Consider the following 23877-nt stretch of genomic DNA (forward strand, 5'->3'; position numbering starts at 1 on the left):
TCACACCGCTAGATGCCACTACTGTAAACAAGTTTTTTGCACTTTAAAACGTAGATACACTCCACACCAGTTTCCCATATTGTCCCTATTTCAATATTGGTTTTTTCTCTGTAGTGCGGCTTCTCTTTTGAGTTCAAAATTATTTAAATTATACTTTTAACCCAAACTAAAAATATGTGACTATTGATCGGACAGGAACTTTTATGTGTTTTCATCAAAGTGTTGGCACTATTGTGTTTTGAGCGGGAGATTGATAGAGAACTTGCGCACGTATTTACCTAATTGTTTTGTAAGGTGATATTTTGGTGTGGAAGTAAGATTATTTAAGAATGCTAATGTAATTTAGTAGATTGATTTTCTGTGTCTATTTTCAAGTGTTTTTTTCCCTTAGTTTTAGTCTTAATTTTATTGACTTCTTAACACCCATAATGGTTTTGGATAGGCTAATCTAAATTTAAATTAAAAGAGGGTATTTAATGTAAGTTTTTTTAACGTGAAAGATAAAAATGCGGTTTCTCGGGCCAAACAACTATTCCGTGAAGATTATTGCAGTGTAATGTGTGTTAAATGTAGAAGACATGGAAAAATAGTAATAATTTTAGATACATACGTTCCAAAAAAGTAAATTCAACAGTATTTTCATGTCTTTTTTATTCAGTGTTTGAAGAATTTTATGTTGTTTTGTATGCCTCATTAGTACCTTGCTTGTAACTCGCATACGCAGAATATACAGCTGATGTAGGGCTTTACATGCCCTTAACATGTACGTAGATATTGTGTGCCTGGGCCCACCGTACGTTTGTTTAAAAAACATACTTCGGTAAATATTTACAATCGCGGTAGATGCCAAAAAAAATGCTAAAAATCTGAAAATACTTTTATTCTGTGCCCTTTCACTTCCTCTTTTCAAAACAACCGGCGGAGGTAAGAAATTCCAAATACTTTAGGAGATATCGAATTTTTTAATTTCATCATATGTAGAGTCGCGGTAGATGCCAAAAAAAATGCTAAAAATCTGAAAATACTTTTATTCTGTGCTCTTTCACTTCCTCTTTTCAAATCAACCGGCGGAGGTAAGAAATTCCAAAAACTTTAGGAGATATCGAATTTTTAAATTTTCATCACAATACCTGTGAATTCAGGCGGCCACCATTGTTTCTTGTTTACGAGACGAGTATGATTTGTTTTTCCGCGACGTAGGTGAACGACTACATTGTTGCTTGTTTAGGAGTATCTATTAAAATCTGAAAATGGTTTTAAAGTGTTTTAATGTATCTAACCTATCCGACCACTTTTAATATTTCAATTCATTTTTCCTGCGCAAAAATAAATAAATCCCGAGGTTGGCCGAAGGTGAATATTCGGGTGTAATCGGGAATGGCAGAACTTTATGTGGATCTTAGGACTCTCACGTAAACGAATACATCATGTAAAAAGAAACTTACGTGAGTTTATTCTGTTCATCCTTTTTCCCGGTTTGTTAGGTCAGGTCAGCTACATTATAAATACTTTGAAACTAAACAACCAATAAAATTAATTTTATTATTTTTAATGTCTGTTCAGTTTCAAAGTATTTATAATGTAGCTGACCTGACCTAATCTACCTTTGTCCCATTTTGTTAGGTCAGGTCAGTTACATTATAAATACTTAAAACTATACAACATGTAAAATAAATTGATATTATTTTTAATTTCGGTTTATTTTGAAGTATTTATAATGTAACTAACCTTACATAATGGAAAATTTATGTTATTTAGACATTCACGCGCACACGGCAAAATATAAAATGGCGACGGTCAAATTATTACACACGTCTGGTATAGCAAAATAAGAACGGCCATATCTCCAAAAGTATTTGGAATTTTTTATCTCCGCAGGCGGTTCTGAAAAGAGGACGTAAGATAGCATATAATGAAAGTTATTTCATATTTGTAAGATTTTTTTTGGCGCTATTCCGTACAATACATATTTACCCACTTTATAACACTATGGACGGTTAGTTAGGTTAGTAGTATAGCTACATTAAAATAAACAGAGAAATATAAATATTAATAAATAAAAACGAGGTTGGCCGAAGGTAAATGGTTCGGGTGTAATCGGGAATGGCAGAACTTTATGTGCGTCTTGATTTACCGTTCGTGAATGCCTAATTTATTAAAATGGTCTATTAGGTCAGGTCAGTTACATTATTAATACTTTCAAACTAAGCAGACATTAAAAATAATATAAATTAATTTTAATGGTTGTTTAGTTTTAAAGTATTTATAATGTAGCTGACCTGACCTAACAAACCGGGACAAAGGATGAACGGCAGGAACTCACGTAATTTTTTTACTTATTACTTGCGCAACAAATAAAACATTAAAATTTGAAACGTTAAAAACTCAGATACGTTAGAGGCGGGTACATTCCTTTGCCATTAGTAGAAAATGATGTAGTCGTTCTACCTACGTCGCGAAAATAAAAAATCATAAACGTAAACAAGCAACAATGGTCGGTTCACCTACGCGGAAAAAAATCATACTCGTCTCGTAAACAAGAAACAATGGTGGCCGCCTGAATTCACAGGTATTGTGATGAAAATCAAAAAATTCGAAATCTCCTAAAGTATTTGGAATTTCTTATCTCCGCCGGTTTTAATGTAAAGAGGAAGTGAAAGAGCATATAATAAAAGTAATTTCAGATTTTTAGAATTATTTTTCGCAAATACCGCTACTCTACATATTCAAAATTTAAAAATTCCATATCTCCTAAAGTATTTGGAATTTCTTATCTCCACCGGTTGATTTGAAAAGAGGAAGTGAAAGAGCATAGAATAAAAGTATTTTCGGATTTTTAGCATTTTTTTTTGGCATTTACCGCGATTGTAAATATTTACCCATACTTCTTAACAGAGTCGAGACTTCGCCAGTGTGTGGGCGAGACTCAAACTGCCCTACTTGAACCTCAACCCTTCCAGACCTGGGCCACTCTGAATGTCGGACATGCGTACATGAAGAGTGGGCTCTTTAGAGGCATTCCAAACACCTGATAGCAGAAGTCAATGTGTAATTAAGAACTGAAAATTTCACTATTATAATGATTTATAGCATGTTTACTTACACACAGCTTACATGTATCTCACCATAATACTGTTAAAACGCCTTGCAGTACAAATCTGTATATTTTGGTTGTTCACCCTCGTGGCCGACAAGTAACTCCCACAATAGTTTTAAAGACCCTTCAGGAAAATAAAAATTACTATGCAAACAATCTGTTTCCCATGCAAGTTCTGAGCATAGTTATAAAACAATAATTATATTAAATTGAAATAACAGAGGAAACTGGTAAGTGATAGCAAGCGATGAAGTCCCCGGGGGGCAGATGCTTCCTACCTGGGCGGTGATGGTTGAAGACTGGGCCGGATATAAGAAAATGGCCACTTACCATGTCTCTTCCAGCCTCACTGAACTCCATTATGCGTTACACTAGATCTGTACCGTACAAAACTTAAGTATTTTGTATAATTAATCAAATTAAGTTACATTTATAAACCTTTACAATAACTATATTTGGAGTAAATAAAGTTTGCAAATAATATTGCTTTTTAAGGGTGTGTTACGGAATGTTTTGATTCCATATGGGTACAATAGAATTAGTAAGTTATTTAATAAAAAAATTTTCGTTGTGGCTGAAAATAAACATAGCCCTTGGGAGTTAAAGAAAACAAATAACAATCTTATATTTTAATGTGTTTATGGGAATGTTGGACTCTTCCTAGTGGCAGTCACATGCACTCTCTTCTGGACCGGTGGCACACTATATAAATGCCAGCACACGTCACAATGCACATGCACACGCCCATAGAGTAGGGTATAGAGGGAGGTGGTGCATCAGGCTGAGGTGGGCATAGCCCTGGATGACTGTCACAACTATGGGTACTAATGTAATTCTGTTCTAGGAAACATTATCACAACTCAGTAATGTTTTTCTACTGTATTCTATGACTGTTTAATTTAGGAAATTTATCAGTATTTTTTTTAAATAACAGCTTTTCCAATGGGCGGGAAAAATCCAAAACTTGAGTTTTTGAGTTCTACTCATGTTGCATTACCATCCCGCAAAATAAAAATAGTTTTTATTAGTTCTTACTGGATTGTGAAAAACTCTGTAGTGAAGAGAGCAATTTAGTTAAAAGAAATTATGGGGTTTAATCCATTGAAAACAAAAAAAAAATAATAATTTTATGAAATAAACAATTTTGAATGACTTTTCACTAATAACTACATTAATAAATCACTAAATTTAAAATTGATATTTTCTTATTTAAGCCCTTAACAACTGCAGTGTTCCAGAATCCAGTCTCAATAAAAAAAACTCAATTTGTGAGAATTCATGTTTTCACTATTTTACAGTTTTCTTAATGTCTCTGACCGAACCTAACTAATCTTGAACTTTAGTTATGATCAGCTAGGAATGAAAAACTTAGCTTTCTTGAAGAGAAAAAAAAACTGTAACAAAAACAGCCCCTTCCTGGAAATATAACAACCAAAATCAATGTGAAACAAAAAATTCTCAAAATCACAAACACAGACCTTCTTCAGAGAGACAATAATTCTAACATGTCTCATGCACACATCAATGTTTTCAGGAGAAAAAAAAATGTTCCACTATGAATTCAGCAATTGTAAAAATAATTTTGTAATATTCCAAAAAATAAATATTTAAAATAGCATCATAAAAAAATTGAACATTATTTACAAAATTTAAGTGTCAGCCTGACCTTTTATCAGCAGCAACCTTTGTGAGACTGACCATGTAGGTGTAAAGTGGATACCTTACCAGCTTGAAGAACCAAAATGTTCTAATTTGAATTTTCAGTCGCAATTTGACATATTATTAAAGGATATAGATGATCACTTTTATAAGTTGAGACATTGTTTTTTGTTAGATTTCGTAATTACATTTGATAAGGGGCCTGGTGGTTGCATGGTCAGCTTATGTGCTTCTCACCAAGGCAGTTTGGTTCGATGCCTAGCAAGGTCTAACACATATTTTTTTAAGTGTGTAACAGTGTTTTGTCATGAGTGAGTGGGTTTTCTCGGGGTGTTCTTGTTTCCCCCACCCATTCATTTAGAAAAGCTCCATTCCCATCTTACAACCCCTCGTCATTTCTGGTGACCCCGATAATCAGCAAGAGGGTTGGCCACAATTAATTCATTTATTTAGTGTTTCTGCTGATGATTTCAAATCTCACAATATCACTTTTATAATAACATCTTCCAGAAAAATTCACACTGACAGGAGATAGTAAACTAACATGACAACCCACTTATAATGAAACAAAATATCTTCATAAAATTAAGTGAGAGATTTCAAAATACCAGGTGCAGTTAGAGGAAATAATAATAAACAAAACTTTAACATATGTAATTTAAATTTGTAAACATGATCAGATCACTAATCTTCAATCAAGGTTTTTTTGGGCAAAAGTCACTGGCTGAGTCAAACCTGAATTTTTTGCAAGTGGGAAACATGGCAGATGTTGCCATGAGTGTAGGACCTAGGTATACTCAGAGTTCTCCAGTTTCTCAGACAAGAATGCATTCTGGTGCTGCTTCATTTTATCATTTCACTTCATGCCCGTCTCCAAAGAGATGCAATTCGTTCATGAGCTCGTAATGTGGAAACCTAGGATCTAGGATTATAGAAAAAATACAAATATTTCATGTGTCACCATGCAATTCTGCTAAAAATTTTAGAGCGACTGTAATGGGAAAAGTAGAATACCACATGTACCACTGTTTATGAGCATTATTTTTTTTTGTATGTACGTGGGCTGTTTGTTTTTCAACCTCTGATGGGCTATAAAACTAGACAGATTTACATAACATGATAATTTTTCTACCAATAGTACAGCAGGGTCTTACTTATTTTTCTATTCACCAAAATGATTGAGGCATTTATGATATTGTGACACAAGTTTCTCCATGCCTTTTTCAAAGAAGGTGGCTGCCAGTGAACAAAGATACGTCTTGACGGCATCCTGAAGTTCGTCGTAGGCGGCGAAGCGTTGTCCGCCCAACCATGACTTCAGTTCTTGGAACAGATTTTATTTATTTATTTATTTATTTAAAATTGTGACATGCCCACTGACAGTCGATGAAACTCACTCGGTGCTAGGTCTGTACTATACGGTGGTTGGTCAAAAACTTCCCACTTGAACTGTTTAAGAAGGTCTTTTGTCATGTTGGCACAGTATGGTCGGGCATTGTCATGGATCAAAACCATGCCTGACGAGAATTTGCCTCTTCGTTTGTTTTGGTTGGCTCTACAGAAATAACATAAAGTTTCACAAACTTCCTTTGTTATTGTTGTCTGCTGCTGCATAAAGTCCTTTTTGGTCCCAAACAAATGTAGACATTGTTTTCCTGTTGCTCAGTGTCTGTTTAAACTTTTTCGACTTGCTTGGAGAATGTATGTGCAGCCACTACTTAGACTGTTCCTTTGTTCCATGATTATCATAAAGGACTCAAATCTTATCGCCAGTAACGATGGACTTCAAAAAATCTTCCCCCTAATTGTGATAACATGTGAAAAATGTTAAGGCTGACGCTATGCGTTGCATTTTGTTGTTGTCACTCAGCATATTTTGGGACCCAATAAGCACACATCTTCCAGTATTGTACGTCTTTACTGACAGTTGTGTGCAAAGCAGACCTTGAAATTTCTGGAAATTCTTCATAAAGTTCACTGATTCTAAACCTTTTGACCATCTGATTAACATGCTCAACGAGGCATACAGTAGAGGCAGACTTATGCCCTTTCCACCTTCATCATGGACGTCAGTTCGCCCTTTAAATTTTCTACACCATTTCCGTACACTACCATCACTCATAAAGTTTTCACCGTACACTTTGCTCATTCTGCAGTGGATTTCAGCAGCACTACTTGCTTCTGCATACAAGAAACGGATTACACTTGGTAATTCACATTTGGCGGTAGCATCAATCCTAATGGCCATGTTAAATTGCCCGTACCTCGGCTACGACTGACACATTAGAGCCAAAAACGGCTGAGGTTGTGGTGGGGGAACCACATAATCGCACTTCACGCAGATCTGCCCCCTGTGAATTTGTTGCTTACTTAGAAGCACGATGGGAGATTGGAAAAAAAAAAAAAAAACAGCCCTCGTATAATTAACTAGAGGAAAATTTTTTTGAAATTTAATAAATATTACTTTCATTTTGTACTCCAAGTGCTTAATTATTGTTTTTAACTTTTTCATTAAATAACAATTTTTTTTATAGATATCTCACCAAGTTTTTTATATCCTCATGTAGTTTTGTGTTTAAACTTTGATAATGCTCATTGAAATGAAAACTGTTGTCTTTTATAGGGTGAAAATGGTTGCATTGGTGGAAGCTGGAGTAGTTGAAAAACCTCAGTCCTCTGATTCGGAAGACGAATTTATTATTAGAAAGAAACATTCCTCTAACAGGCTGGTTGACAGTGACAGTGAGGAAGACCATATCTCTGCAGCGAGAACACTTGAACAAGATGCTTCCTCAGGTTCCTCTAGGGATGGTGACGCAGCTTCAGTCAAAAAGAAAAAACGAATTTTAGTTATGGATGAAAGTGAACCAGATGATGAGGAGGATAAAAGCATAACAAAACAAAGTGAATATTTGAGGAAAAGTTCTGGGAAGTCCATCGAGGAGTCAAGAAATGATGACGTATCTTCTCCAAAGGTAAACGAGGCCTTATTTATTCCCAACACATTTCATCACTTAAATACAGTGTAAGCTATTTAAATACAATGCATTGCAGTATTTATTAAAACGTTTCAACGGTTAAAGTTTTGGGTTACAGTTAAAAGAAATGAAAAATGTGTTTTTGAGACCTTATGGAAAGGACTGTGTTTTCCATGGGGATCTTTAATCCAACATACATGCCCAAACATTAGCTGAGACAAGAACAGTGGATATTCCTGGCCAACTTTACTTTTTTTAAATTACAATTCACTGTATTATACAAATTGTGCTTTAAGCAAATATATATGAAAACACTTTATTTGTTTATCGTATTACTATGATATTAAATACCTAGCTCAGTCTATTGGATTGATTATTTCATAGTTTCATAGTAGGTAGGCACAATAGGCATAATTGGGAGGGTGGTAAGGGGTGGTGGTGGCCTCCCAGAATTGTCCAACCCAGTATTTAGCCACTCCATTTTGAAGTAAATATGTTAATAATTTACAAACAAGCTTAAAAGACTAACAATGTAATCCCAGGATTTTTAAATTTTCCCAGGGGAGGACCTCAGATCTCCTTTACACTTGGTGGTATTCATACCCCCTAGACCCCCAGAATGCGTTGCCACCCCAGTTAAAAAGCTGAAATTATGCCTCTGGGTAGGCCTATATCTTCTATTTTTACTTAAAACAAATTTAATTAATTACATTTGTTAGGAAAATGAGTATCCATGAATTCACATAAGTAGTAAAAAATAATACTTTATAATAGTACATCTGTCATTTAATACTTATCTATACTAGTCATCTAACGTGTGCAAAAACTATACAGTATTAACTTTTTAATAAATTTTGTACAAGGTGAGCAGTATTTTAATATAATTCCTGGTCAGAAATCAAGGCCAAACTAGGTTTTTTTAATTTTTTCAAGTCTTTTACGCTTTTATATATATACATTTAATTATATAGTTTAACCTTTCACTCTGCAAATTGATTAATTCAATTGTCAACATAGCTGCTCCGGTAGCAGAACTTCGTGTGAGTAGCATTCAGAAATTTAGTGATTAATATTGGGTACTGGTTTATGTAACTAAAAACATTTATTTATTGTGAATGTTGGTAGAAATTGTGTTTAAAAACTTTCTCAAGTTTATTTTCAATTGTATTTAAATAAGTGAGGTGGTGTTCCTGTATGTATAATTTATTTGCATTATAAATTATAAATGATTACATTATTATTCAATAAATAATTCAAATTTATTAATTAGAACAAACATTTAGCTTATTAATTGATTTTCATTATCAATAAAACTTATCTTATTTATTTTACTAAATTAAATAATTTTATAAACATGTTTATATTAAAAATGAATATTGAGTATGTATTTATTTATTTAATTTTTTGTTTCTGTAAATTTTAAAATAGTTCGTTGTCTTAAATCAAAAAGAAGGATAACTTGTAACGCATGTACATAAGTACACTAACCTTTATGTTATATATTGAGGGCGTACCGGTGTTGATGTTTGAATACTGGTTGAAAATAATGGGCGCCACCATGTGAGTGGGCACGTGGACCCGGCGTGAAACTCTAACTCAGGGAGTTACGTGGCCCGTGTGCGGCGAGATATTAGCCCTCCTGATTTTTAACGCAACACCTGTCCCTAACTAAGCCAGCTCTCAGCGTCGAGCACGCTTCTAATTACCGCAGTGGGCTCTCAGGGCGTCACACACGCCGCTGACCAGGTTAAGGACCTACGTGGCCCCCCGAACACAAAGACACGTGACTCAATTAAGTTGGTTTTTATTACTCACGTTACACGCCCTTACACAACCCTTCTTTGATAGTGTTTTAAAACGCCCGAGGCACGAATCGAATTAGGTGAGGAGGCGAACCACGCACGTGGTCGCCTTAAGCCGTTACTTATCACACAGATGACCGAAAACTCCGGAGAGTAAATAATTATTAATGAAGCAGTCTCTCCGACCGAGAGAGGCCCCGAGGATAAAAAATGAAAACGATTTGAATAAATTACTTAACAGAACTACTTCTCTGTGAAACAACGGTAATGTCCTCGGAGTGTCTGCAGAGACGTCCGCTCTCGGCCGGCTGAAGAAGGAGACTGGGGGGAGACCAGGGCTTGCGGAAGGCAACATGGCGCCCTTCGCGCCGAACACAATTACCGTTAACAACTTAGCTATTGCATGCCCCGGGTTATTATTGAAAATAACATAAACTCTTTACAAAAATTAGCACATCACATCCATACCCAGACTGTCTGTAATAATTATTTCTATGATAGAAAACAGTTTAAATCAAGTTACGTGCTAGTTCCTCCGCCACCCGCTAGGGAGCGTCCTTGTCCGTGCTTGCACGTATTAAATTACAAAACATCATGATTTAATTAAACAAAGACACTCACATGCATAGCCGTCGTGACACTATTTTGGGGCGAAAAAGAAAGGATTACAATAATTATTAAAATATATATTAGGGGTGCGGCGCACTACAGCTAAGTGCCCTCTTGCCGGGCTATCAACACACACACGCACGCACAAGCGGGAGGTTTGAACAGATGGTGGTGTTTGGGCGGTGGCATATCGGGCTCAAAGGAGGCCGCAGGCCCGGACGATGTCAATAAATATATATATATATATATGATTCAGTATTTTTATTCATTCGAGGCAGTCCGAGAGCATTTGCCAATGCACGTCCGTAGCGAGGCATGGGTACAATAGCTAATCAAAAAGTCTGAAAGAAATATGAAAGAAACCTTTTGTAACACAACAGCATAATCTCAGTTTAACCCAATAGTATAATTTAAATGACAACTTTACCATAGTATAATGTTGCTGCTAGATAGAATGTACTTAGCAAGTAGTGCTATGTTTTAAGGAAGATACATTTGTTAACTTCCTGCCACCTTTTCATGCTCCATGGTAAGCTGTGCTGGTTAGAAATATTGGCAATGAAAGTCAAGGACATTAGCAGTGAAAAAATTTTTTATTTTAATAATTTAATAAAATGTTGACAATCTTTAATGCCTACCAGTAGAGCTGATTCAGAAGCATATGAAAGGGAGGGGACAGTGGTTTTCAAGGACATACGTAGTGGGATTTTGGGGGAGGAGGTGGGTGTAATAACCCTCCCCCTTCTCAAAATAATATATTTATGTATCATACCCACTAACAAAAGAAAAAAAATTGAAGGCAAACAGTGGGCTAAGTGGTTCTATCCCGCCCCTCACTCCGAAATGAAATTCTGCATTTGATCCTGGCGGGAGGGAGGCCTTGTGTTCACAAATAAATTTTTCACAGTTCATCCTAAAAAAATATATTAATTATATAGTAGGCATGAATTGTGATCAAAGAGGTGAAGAGAGCTTTAACCCCTTTAACTCACCCTTACGTTCTACCTGTGAAGCCTAAATATTATGTAAACCCTGAGTGGTCTTACTTGCAGATGGCTCCCACACTTGTGATAAGTAGATTAGACCAGCGATAGTATGGGCCCAACTCCATCATGACAACCATCATGACCTGTATGCACACATTTGGAATAGTTGTGGAATCTCTAATCATGAGCCTCCTCCTACTTATGAGACATTTGTTTTCTTCTATTTTTAGTTCAGTTGTCATTGATTTAATTTTGAAATAATTATTTACTAGTAACACTAGCAGGACAAGGTGGATTTCAGAAACATTTGAATCTTTAATGTATGCAATGTCAAATGTCAAAGTGTACTTAACAAAAAATCATGCTGAGAATTACAGCTAAATGTTACAAAAGCCAAGACTATAGGAATAAATATTCATCTGTTTGATATTAAAACCATAATTATTAATCTACCTAAAATGGAACATTAAAAAGTATAATTATTTTTTATGAAACATTTATTTGTAAGGAAAAGTGAGACTGCCATCATTATTCAGTTACAATTCGGGCACTAGCATAGAAGAGCACTAGTTTTTATGCCATTAGTATGTGCCTGTTTGACCATTGCTTGACTTAAAAATAAAAAAAAAATAAAAGTTAATATTGGTAGCTAAGTGTTATTTTATGTAAATAATTATAATTGTGTGTGTAACTATTAACAATCTGAGTTTTTGCAAAGGTAAACTTGACCTGGTACAAGGACAGCAAGCTCTATGATGCTGAAGGGTCTGATGATGAAACACTTGAAGCTACCCACAAAAATATTTCCAATGATGAAGCTAGCTCTCAAGACAATGAAGCAACCTTTGTGGAGAAAAAAAAAAGTCAAAGACCAAAATCACGTAGCAAAAGTACCAAAAAGGTGTGTTTAGCTTTAACAATTAATTAAGTTGATAATATATTCTATTGTATATCATTATCAGTGAAGCTATACTGTAGTCTAAAAAATACAGAAATCTCATATAAAATATATGGGTTTGAATCCCACCCTATATATACTTGGATATAGACATAGTCTGATGAAATCCAAGCTATCTTAAGTGTAAATTGAGCTCACTCTTGACAGAAATTTACATGCATGTTAGCCCTAGTTGTTTGTATCTACTCACCTTCCTTTTCTGTTTAACTCCAAAATTTCACAAAAGTATCAAAGTTCACATGTCATATGAATTGTATATTTCAAATCACTGTTTATTTACTGATAAGAATAACAGTTTGTACAAATATATTTAACACTTTCAGTTGAAAAGCTTTGTTGCTATTAATGTTCGCACAAGTTATTGAGCTTTTATTTGTGTGTGTTTTTGATTGGCTTCTTTCATGTGTTAGTAAATTATAAATGTTCATATTAAAAATGTATAACTTAGCTTACATAATATAATTATAATTTCTTCGGAAATATTAAAAATTATAATATTTATTTTATTTTCTATGTATTTTAAAGTCCTGCGGCTAAGAGGTATTGCAACATATAGAGACTGATGTGCTGATGCTGGTTGCTGAAGGTTGTGTTGGTTGCAGCTGCAGAAAGCGGACAAGGCGGAGGTACAGAAGATCTTCAGCGAGAGGCAGCGCATGCTGCGCGAGGCCAGTGTGTCGCTGCCCTACCACAAGCCGCGCCAGCGCACCCTGGCAGAGTTCCTGCAGCGCCGCCGGTCCCTCCCGCCCGTTCCCAAGTCACTCAAAGTCTCCACCGAGACGATGAAGGAGATTTGGTGAGATTTTGCTTTCTTTAGATAGCAAAATTATTCACTTTTTACCCACGTTTTGTAGCAATCCCTTTTACGTGTTGACATTTCAAAGTAGTACTATTCTTTCCATCGTCTTCCCAGTCTAAAATTTTGCAGATTGTTTTTTGTAAACTTTTTTTTTTGTTATTTAAATCTCAATTTTTTTTATTTTCCTTAGAATTAAAAAAAAATATTAGAAAATGTGACAATATTATTAGCCTCAATGGGTTGTATGTGTAAGGTAAAATTCATGAAGATGTAAGATCATGGGGTTATTTATAGGAACTATAATTCATAACAGAGCTGTAATTTAACAATGAGTGTGGTTGATCTTGCTTCGAGAGAAGTAGTTTCCACTTCTACTAAAAAAACTCTGATTTTGTATTGAAAACTGGAGGTTAATCAATATTCATTTGAAAAGATTAAAATTAAATATATTTTAAAATATTGTTAAATATGTTACATTTAAATTTTTATGTTTATTAAAATTATACAGTCAAAAGACAAAAACTAATAAAAAATGGAAATAAAAAAAATTAGGTCCATTGTTGATTAATTATTTTAGGCAGTGGCAGTTTTGACTGTACAAGCATTAGCAAAAGTTTTAAAATAAATCATACAGCTGTATATGTGTTACTAAAACAGAACTTTGTTTTTGTAGCAAGCAGTTAGAAGAGCGTGAGAAGGAAGTGAAAGAGTTTTTTAAGTCTGAGTCTGAAGACTCGGATGCAGACAAACCACCAGATGATAGTAGTGCTGATGGAGTGGATCAAGACACACACAATAAACTGTGTACTGATGGTGATAAAATGCCCGAAGATGGAAATAAGGAATCTCCTAAAAAAAGAGATATGGCTGAAGAAATATTTAGTGCTGATAAATGTCAAATAAATGAAGTTGTCAAAGATATAATTAGATATGATATTGAAGGGAAGCATGTTAAAAGTTTAAGAGGAACTGATAATGTAACCAGTGTTACAGTATTGGAGGAGGCTGTCCAAAATGAGTCTCACATTCAGGATAATAGTAAGAGCCTAATGAATGGATTACAAAATGTTACTCTAAAACTGTTTGGTTCATGTGTTGGTAACATTAGCTCTGATTGTGGGAAAGATTCAGCTGTGGACATGCAAGCAATTGGTGCAAAAACCTCACTAAATGAAGATATTGCCAACACAGTTATTACTCGTACCTCAAACGAAAGTACTTTCAAACCAAGCATGTCTGAAAGCTCACAAGTGGCTCAGGACTGTGTGTACGATAAATCTGTCATGAATAGTTCCCATTTTAAAGAGCCTATACAGGCTGTCATTCCTGAAAAGCCCATGAGCACAGACCTCAGCAGTCAAGGTTTAGTGTTGCAGATGACGGAAGAATTGGAAAGCAGTGAACAGTCGCTTGAGCCTCCTTCACCATGGAAGGTGAGTGAACAAATACAGAAAAGTAACACTGTATCCATCAGAGAAAACTCTAAAGTTTTTGGAAACAGCAGCAAAGAATCAGAAGTTAAAACAGTTGAAATTAAAGATTGTAACATTGAAAATATATCTGTTACACCAAGTTCACCTTGTCCTATTGGTGGCAAAGATGATAGAGCTAATGTTTGTGTTTTGAATGCAGCGAAAAACAGTCAGCCCCCCAATACTGTAGATCAAGAAGTTTCATTGAATGGGAATCTTGTGTGTAACAGTTCAAAAAATATAAATAATTGTGAAGAATTTGCTACGTCTGATGAAGACAATTCTCAAAGTGGGAAACATTCAACCAGTCCTGGATTAAAAGATGAAGTTAATCTTTCAGAACCTATTTGTGGAGGTTTGAGTGAGAATGGTGGAGATTCTAGCCCTGAATTCCATGAGGAACCTAACCAAAAAACTAATAAAAGCATAGATAAGAATAGCCTTGCTGTTTTGGGGGATTCTTTAAATTTCCGACCTCGTCTGATAGGTGACTCAACAGACATCATAGACCTAGAAGTTGTTCCAAAGCCTGCTGGAGTCAGAAAACTCATTGAGAGATTCATGAAGCATTCTTCTACCAAGAAAAAACTACAACAGAAAAAGCAGGTTGTAGAGCTTGGGTAAGTTTTTTGTTCTGATGTTTTTTATTGTGTCACTAACCAACATCACATGTTCATTGATTTAAAATTTAAGCTATCCAATGGCATTATTATGTTAAGAATTAGTGTTTAACAGCAGTCATACTAAACATAATCCAGGCTTATAAAGTCAGGTTGTACATTGACTCGGGCACTGGAAAATGGGAAGGGTGCAAGAGGAATACAAAATTTTTGAAACTTATGTGTGTATATGTATGTGTGTGTGTGTCTCTCTCTCTGTATGTATATATATATATATATACACACACACACACATATATATAAATATCTGAGATTAACGAACTCCGACACCATTTGACTGATGATCATGAAAGTTGGTACATCAAAGTGTTTTTTCATGGAGAAGGTTTATATGTTCTCCATGTTTTTTAACTATCCACTATATGGCGATGCAACACATCAACTTCTATACCATTCAACAGATCACCATAGGTGAATTCATTTTTATAACAGAAATCATATGTCATAGACAACAAACAGTCATTTCTCTATATTCACCAAATGTTTGTATAGTAAGGTTTGGCAACTTTCCATCCTTCTCCTTGTGAGACCCATCCGCTTAGTGGAGCTCGTGGCGGCTAGCGAACTAATGGCGCTAATAACAGTTTAGGTTTGACTTTGTCAATAGATGAAGTTCGCTTGAATTTAAAATGTGATATCGTTTGGTGGGTCTGTCACATCTTGAATGTTTGTTTGTTTGACCCGTATGCATCCCTATACCATTCATACGATTGCAATGAAACTTTGGGTGGTTATACGTTTGCTCGCAAAGATTTCTGAGTTAGGACAAGCATTTTACAATTTGTAGCATGTGAATTGTTTCATCAATTGTTTGTATTTCATATAGTTTAGTGGCAGTTCGTGTGTGTTTTTGTTGATGAGTGCACAGGCATGTGTATTTCAAAATTTTACCTGAAGCATGGTGCAATCACACAGGTTTGGAGGGTTTAAATTGTTCGATAGCATTTTTGGTGTGCCAATCTTGAGGTAAAGAATATGTGTTTAAAATCCGGGTTATTTAAGAGTGTACAAAAACTTCTCAGGGTAATGGACAGCCTTCTCTATCTCCATTAGTGTGTCCACAGATTCATACTTCATATGTTCATTCGGCAGCTTATCTAGCAGATACATAGTTGTTGATGCTATTGGCTTAGTGTTTGTTAGAGTGAGGATAGCTCTTTCTCTTAACCATGAAGTGCAAACTATTCCTGCTTGATGAATGTTGGGGTATATTCTGTCTGTCAATATGATCAATTTCCCAAAATATTGTATAGGTTATTCTGTGTACAGTAAAACCTTTTTGTTGCGACCCCATTTATTGCGACCACTTCTCTATTACAACCCGATTTCGAGGAACCGTGAAAAAATTGCCGAAAATCCGAAGGAAATCGGACAGAAAATAAGTTTCTTGTGGTGAATAGCGTGTTACTGCGTTTCTCTTGCCGAGTGCTTCCTGTCGACCGCTGTCAGCGCTTAACAACCCCCATTCCACGTCCCTTTGCCGGCAGGGTGCAGATAAAGGTTTTTGTGGCAACGTGTTTACGTTTAGCTTTTTGCGAGTGTCTAGTGTGGTACGCAGTTAAGGCAAAGCTACCTGCTGGATTTCTCTTGATTTAGATTACTATCGGTTGACAATACACAGCGACCGACTGGATGCACGCCCGCCTCGACTTGTTTTATCTGCCGCAGCGATGTTTATTTTGACAGCTCAAGCAATTATCTTTTCCCGTGGGTTGATAGAAAAAGGTTACTTCACCCAGCATAAAAAAAAAAGGCTACGCCACTTATTCCCCGCGCAGGAAACACACTGGCTGCCGTCTGTCTACCCCACATTTATCTTTCTTCTAACATTCCACGTCTCGCCTCTCGCGCGAGCAATAATTAGGGCCACTATTATATGGTGAATCGCGAAATCGCGAAATTTTCCGCGAATTTATATGGGAAATGCGAAAAAAGCAATTTTTAAGAAAAACCGCTAAATAACACCGAAATTACACAATACAAGTCTCTTATATTTTAATGTGAAAAGCTTGATAGTCAAGTCTTGCCCGGGTCCTGGTTGATAAGCTGGAAAAATTTCCTGCCTTGAATTTCTACATGCTTCCTCTGATCAGCTTTAGGGCGCCGTCTGGTCAGCGTGTGTGTTAGTGAAGCGGGATGATAAGAGCGACGCTCAATGGTAGTTCTAGCGCGGTAAAACCTCCAAGTGCAAGGCTCTGAACTGGCGCGCAGTCATCTCGTTCCCGTCAGATAACTGTGAAATTTGAGCGGTGACCGTAACATTATATGGCGGAAAAATAAAGATAAAGGTGTAATGAACTTCCCTCTGATACTTTCAAGAAATTTGTAACTTCGAAAACATGCCTTTTAGCCATTTTATCTCAATAGAACCAGTTGGGCATTAACAAATTCTTAAATGCTTTTCGTAAACATACTCCAGTCGAATATCTAGTGTAGTTTGGAAATCGCGTGGGTTTTTCGTGGCTGTGCGCGGCACACGACTGTAGTTGCCATGCGTCACGCGCCGAGAATGTTGTCCGGCAGGAAGGGCGAGTATAGTTCATTTGCGGTAAAAATGAATACTTTTACGGCCCTGCTAAATTTTTCCATTAAAGAAATTTTGAAGTTTCAGTGATTTTCCAGCAGAAATAATGTTGTGTAACTAACAAACAAATTGTATCAAAACAATTAACGGTAAATGGCTGTCGCGGGGGCCCTTAAAAATTTTTCCTTTTACCAGAAATGGACTATACAAACCTTGCTTTCGTCGCACGCAGTTTGGAGAAGGGGAGGAAGGATGTTGACTGTTTCACATGCCAAAGGACGTTGAGGGGGAAGGGGGAGAGAGACACGATGGTTTGTATGCCTGGGAGGGATGAACCTTTAAGTCTGGACAAGGGAAGGAGAGGTAAGCCGTATGACATCATGCATCCGCCGCCTGTGCTGCGGCTAGCCTGTCTAGACGATATTCCCGCGCTCCCACTTACGTTGCACAAGCTACTGCTGCCGTATTTTTAAAGGAAATGTCCCATTATTTTTTTGTTATTCTTACATGAACATTATTGGAAGTATTAAACCCGACACAAAAATAGGGTGTCGGGATGTTTGCAGTGGCGGTAGTGAAGGGTTGACGGGTGTTGCCAGAGTGGTGAGTGCGGAGACGGGGCCGGACGGCGAGCGGTCGGTGAGGAAGGAGGTGCTGTCCGTGACCCTCGGCGAGGACGAGAGCGAACGCGAGGACCTGCAGCTGGCCCGGCCGGGCGCCAAGTTCCGCCGCCTCCAGGAGGGGCTCCTGCAGCAGATGGCCAGGCAGCGCGGGGAAGAGTGGACCAAGAGGGCCGAGGGGGCAGCTGCTACAGGTGAGGCTACTGTTTGTCAGAGCGCCTCATTTCTGTCACTGTTAACTCACACGGTACTAGTCAAACACATCCATCATTCTTAGGGACAAGATTACGTGGCGAATTGAAACAACACCGGAAAGCTCACCAGTAAACCATACAACATCGAAATTTAAGCTGATACGCCTCAAAGCACCAAAATGCAATTAAAATCATGAAACTGATCCAAATTTCCAATCAAAACTTAACTCAATGATGAATATGTATTGTTTTAAATATTAAATTTGTAACAACCCAGATTATAGCCTTCCTCATGCAATCCATTAATAATAGTTTGTTATAAATTTTTTGTCATATTTCGGGTTAGATGTAAAGTTTTAACCTTTTAAAAGTTATTGTAAACGTAATTTCCCGGGTTTATAGTTTTTATTTTTTAAAATTCATAAATTTATATTTCAAGTATTTTTTTGCTGGCTTCTTTGTGTGGGAAGGCATGCTGACGTGATTCTCCTTCGTTTTTTCCACAACTGAGGCTTTGTTTCATACGCTAGGCGTGTGAGTCACGGTCACGGGAGTGTGAGAATGATACAAAATCGCTTTGTCGTGGGAACAGAAGTAAGCATTTCGTGGAAGCCTCTGTTACCATGCGCCGTGATTGGCCGAAAATTACGTCAGCAAGCCCAGGACACTGCCCGCATGAAGGAAAGGAAGGCTGTAAGATCAGTCATTGTCTGAGCACCGTGCCGAGAGGTCGTGGTCGGGCGATAGCTCGCATCATTTAGCAATGTTAATTTGAAGTACAACTTTGCGGCTACAGTCCGGGCGACGCCTAAGAATTTTTTTTTTCTTTCAGACATTTAAATTAATTTGAATTTTTTGACCATAGTCGTAGGCGAAGCCCAAAGCGAGGCGACAAAGGGTTTTGTCCAGCCATCGCTGCCCGGAACTTATTCGGGCAATATAATGTAATTTGTAATAAGTCTACGTGTTTTTCCCCTTTTTGGAGGTACCGGTTAAATTTTTGTTGTGTGCTCTGTGGTGCTAAATATTTTGTGGTTTTTAAATGAATAATAAAAACCAGGTAATACATGGAACATTGTTTATTAATTTCTTCTTTCTTCGTGACCTGTAACCTCTATGTTCCACTCGTCACCTAATTTGAGCTAGCCGGAGGGGATGAGTGGTAACAAATTCAATGTAAGTACTTTTTTTTTAAGCATGAAATTTGTACCACATATTATGCAAAAAAAAATTTGGCAAAGGTATACTTCTTTTTATTCTTGCAGTTGTTATTAGTTACTCATCTTTACATTATGAGGTTAGTATAATTTTTAAAAACCCTAAAATACTTAACGATCTTTTTTATTTGTTTTGAATAGCTCGACATGCTTATTTAAAATCATTATATTGTAAAATGACATCATTTAGCAGTAAAAATGACAAGTTTTAGAGAAAAATATCATAATGGAATATTTAAGTGTCATATTTGTTAATTAAAATGCTATCTTTTTTAATTATCATATTTCATAAAAAATAAAACCATAAAATCATGTCTCTACTCAATTTAAAACATAAATAGTATACTTAAAGTTACTAAACCATTAAAACTTAAAATAATAAAGTATACCACCTAATTTCATAAAAAACTCAATTAAAATGGCTTTGCGAGGTTTGGGTTTTGTCAGGAATGTGGGATTGAGAATACTTAGGCCACGTTAAGTACATAATTTCTTGTAACTCTAACCATAGATGTTAAAGTTATCTCAGGGGTATCTCAGGTATTAAAGAAACACACAAAAACTGTTTGGAGACGATCAATATGTAGTGACAAGATTATATGGTAAATTGCGATAAAACCAAAATAACATCGAAAAGCATATCAAGTCACCGGATAACACCCAAATACAAGTTAATACACCATATAGCACCAAAATGCACATATCATGGATTTAAGTAGTGTTTAACCAAAACTTAATTCAAATATAAAAAAAAAATCTTTTAATGTTTGAAATTCAAGGAAAGTCATTATTTCCAGACATAAAATTCTACCAAAAAGGCATGGATCAGAAAAATTAATTTAATTTGTTTCACTGTACATCTCATATTGAATCAATTTTAAACCATAAATATCGCAAGTATATTTTTATTATTCTGGATGTATTTGTTTTAGACCAATTTATTTATTAAAAATTATTTTACCACATAAATGTAGCATATAAATTTAACCCCTATTTTGGTGGAGTGTTACATCCAGCTTTTATAAAAATAGAAACAATAAAACCAAAAGTCTCAGTTTTAAAAACCAAAATGAACTAAAAATAAAACCTTAAAATCTTGTGCCTATCAATACTAGATTGAAATTGCACTGGCACCTGCTATCGAGCTCCATTCCTAACATCGTGCTCTGTGGCCAGGGCAGCACTAGGTGCATTCCATACTCAGCGCAGCATATCACTCATGCTTTCGTGGATCAGTGACGGGACATACAGGGCCGGTGCAAGGTAAATTGGCGCCCTAGGCGAAAAACCTTAATTTCCAATTTCCACCCCCCCCCCCCCCCCCCCCCATGGCCGGACACCCCAAAAAAATTTTCTTTGCCTAAAATACATCACGTAAGCCTAAGATTTTGTCAACAATCAATTGTAAGCAGGCTTGTGTTTTTTTTTTTTTACTTTTTTACTTATTACAAATCATAAACAGGTCACCGTGGACTTTAAATAATTACTTATATCAATATAAACATTCCAAACTGTTAAAAAATCCATTTTCATCTAGTTTCAATAATCGTTAAACATATTATATCAGCTGTTATGTGTCGTGCTGCGCCGCCCCCAGCTACTTGGCGCCCTAGGCGGTTGCCTAGTTCGCCTATATGGACGCGCCAGCCCTGGCACATAGAAGCCTGTGTGACCAAAGGTTGTCCCAGGTTTTTCTTCACATATAGCTTGCTTGTCAGAAAATTCAAATGTAGCTTATAACACTTATGTTCTCATTTTGTGAAAATGGCATACCTGAGAATGTTCTCGTAAGACAAACTTTTTTGTAAATATGAATTGATGTGCTTGTTACTTATTCCATTAAAATTACATATTGAAATAGTGTGGATGCCCTATACTTTTACCGAAGGGGAATGATATTGTCAACAAAGTTTTTTAAGATCTCCGTGTTACACAAAACATTATTTGTTGTGTTTTTAATTTGCTGCAAGTTTATTGTGATATTAATATTTAAAAAAAAGTAATTTTCTTAAATTTTTATTTTAAGGGCTCATAATTTTAGGAAAACAAGTGATGGATATGTTTTTGTCTTAGGTACGAGAGGCACCTAAAAAAATTGGATTTTTGTCATAAATTTATTTATTACCTTTTTTAAAAAATTCCTGCAGTCATCTTCAAAGTACTCTTCGTTAGATGCAATGTACTTGTCAAATCTTTCTGGAATCCTTCAACTTTGATATCTTCCAGTGCTCTTCGCGAAGCTGTTTTTACTGCCTCCACATCATCAAAATGCTTCACTTTTAAATTTTTCATAATTCTCGGGAACATGAAAAAGTCGCATGGGGCTAGTCCTGGCGAATACGGAGGGTAGGGAATGGCAGACTACCTCTCAGAGGCCAAATAGCGGTTCACTCGTAAGGCCGTGTGTGCAGGGCATTTTTGTGTTGAAGGAACCAGTCACCTGATCGCCAAAGTTTCGGGCTTTTCATCTGCACATCCTTTCGCAAACATCTTAAAACTTCCAAATAAATGTGCTGGTTAACAATCTGGCCAGGTGGAAAAAATTCTCGGTGCACAATTGTACGAATATCAAATAAGACAGTGATCATGATCTTAACATTCGACCTCTCGTCTAGCTTTTTTTGGTCTGGAGGAGTTGGGAGTATTCCATTGGCTTGACGCTTGCTTTGTTTCTGGGTTATACCCATAACACCAACTCTTGTTACATTCCAGATTGGCCCGGCAAGGCAACCCGAAATAATAAGAAATACACATGAACACTATTAAAGTTTTGTTTATATTTAAAAAAAAAAATTCTTGTTATAAGTTACATTTTGTATTGTGAGTTGCCGCAGCCGGACGTCACACTGGTCCGACGACGACACGACAATTGATAAAATACGAATAACGACTGTCGACTGCCGGCCGTTGCCGGCCGTAGACGACAACTGACGACTACTGAACTCGCACCACGTAGTTACTGTCCCTTTACAAGATACAACAACCGACCGACCAATCACATTATTTCCTGGAAAATACTGGCATGGGGAGGCACATCACACCACCTCAAGGTTCGCCCTGATTGGCTAGCGATACTGCGCCCAGTGAAAGTTCTAGTTTCTTGGTGCGTAGTTACACGTCCACGTGCTGGGATTTTCCAACGACGCACTATCTTGAGGTGTGACAAATGACCTGCTGGGGACAGTGTGTCGCACCCATGTCCTTTCTTTCTTTTCACTTCTTCTAGACTGTTCTCGAAGTTTACCGTTCAACTATCCATATTATGTTTTAACATATATAATAAAAACGTAAATAGTATACAGGCTTTTTTAAATTATAAAGTAAACAAATAATAAAACATTACAAAAGACTATCTAAATGAATAATAATAATAATAATAATAATAATAATAATTAAAACACCAACGAAATACTTAAAGTTATGCATAATAAATGTAATTTTCAAAATATTCACAAAACATTAAACATCAAATGAGAGAAATAGTAGTGGGCGGGAATTCTTCAATGTTACACTCTCATCACCTGTAATGACTTTGGTCAAAAATTTTGGATCACTTTCAAACTCTTTTTTCAAGTCCTGGCTCAAATTCAATCAAATTTTTTTTATCATGTTTGATAAACAAGGAACAAATTTAGTGGCAACAGGTCTCATTTTAAATCCTGTCGAAAGCCGCTGGCACGAGCTCCAACTCCCTCCAGTCTCTTCTAATATTTTTTTGATCGTGAAACGACGATCCTCGTTGATTTTTTGTGGCAATTTTCCAAGGTTTTCATTGTTTCGAGATGTTGAAGAGCGCCTAGAACAAGCATACCTTCAGCACTCATCTCACCATGTTTAAAGCCCCCAAACCACTTAAAAGACTTGTGTGCAGCTCATAGCATCCTTCTTGAAAGCCTATTGAAGCATTTGGTAAACTTCTGTTGCCGATTTTTCAAGCAGAAAACAAAATTTCCTTTGTTCTTTTAAATCTGCTGTAATGACTTCACAGGCAGAACACGAGATCAGTAAGAGCTGTTCAGCTGTTTAGTGAAGGTATCTACTGACCCCCATATAGCAGGAGAATGTTCTACTACGTCTATGAATAGCAACACGTTCTTAGTTCGTTTTTTTTTTTTTGGTTCTCCCTCATATTTTTTGTAAGTCTCCACCTACAGAGCATTGTCAGTTGTTGCGAAGTACCCTCTATGTTAGGCTTGAACAATATTAAATATTAAGTTGATTTGTGGTCTTCAGTAACTTGCTTGAAGTTTTGAGCATGTTCTCTAAAAATTGGAGCAATCTA

At 36.3% G+C, this 23877-nt stretch overlaps 1 protein-coding gene across 4 annotated transcripts in view; it reads left to right on the forward strand.

Annotated features, from left to right (window-relative positions):
* Window positions 1-216: 216 nt before the first annotated feature.
* Window positions 217-23877, forward strand: part of LOC134527437 (claspin) — a 99396-nt gene continuing 75735 nt past the window's right edge. The window contains exons 1-6 of one of the 4 annotated variants that reach the window (XM_063360119.1): window positions 217-313; window positions 7380-7731; window positions 11850-12032; window positions 12692-12885; window positions 13562-14980; window positions 18164-18378. In XM_063360119.1, coding sequence (XP_063216189.1) covers window positions 7387-7731; window positions 11850-12032; window positions 12692-12885; window positions 13562-14980; window positions 18164-18378 — 2356 coding nt within the window. In that variant the 5' untranslated portion in view covers window positions 217-313; window positions 7380-7386. The other 3 variants (XM_063360118.1, XM_063360120.1, XM_063360117.1) reach the window with 3 other exon arrangements.

Source organism: Bacillus rossius, chromosome 1, assembly GCF_032445375.1.
Source record: "Bacillus rossius redtenbacheri isolate Brsri chromosome 1, Brsri_v3, whole genome shotgun sequence".
NCBI lineage: Eukaryota > Metazoa > Arthropoda > Insecta > Phasmatodea > Bacillidae > Bacillus > Bacillus rossius.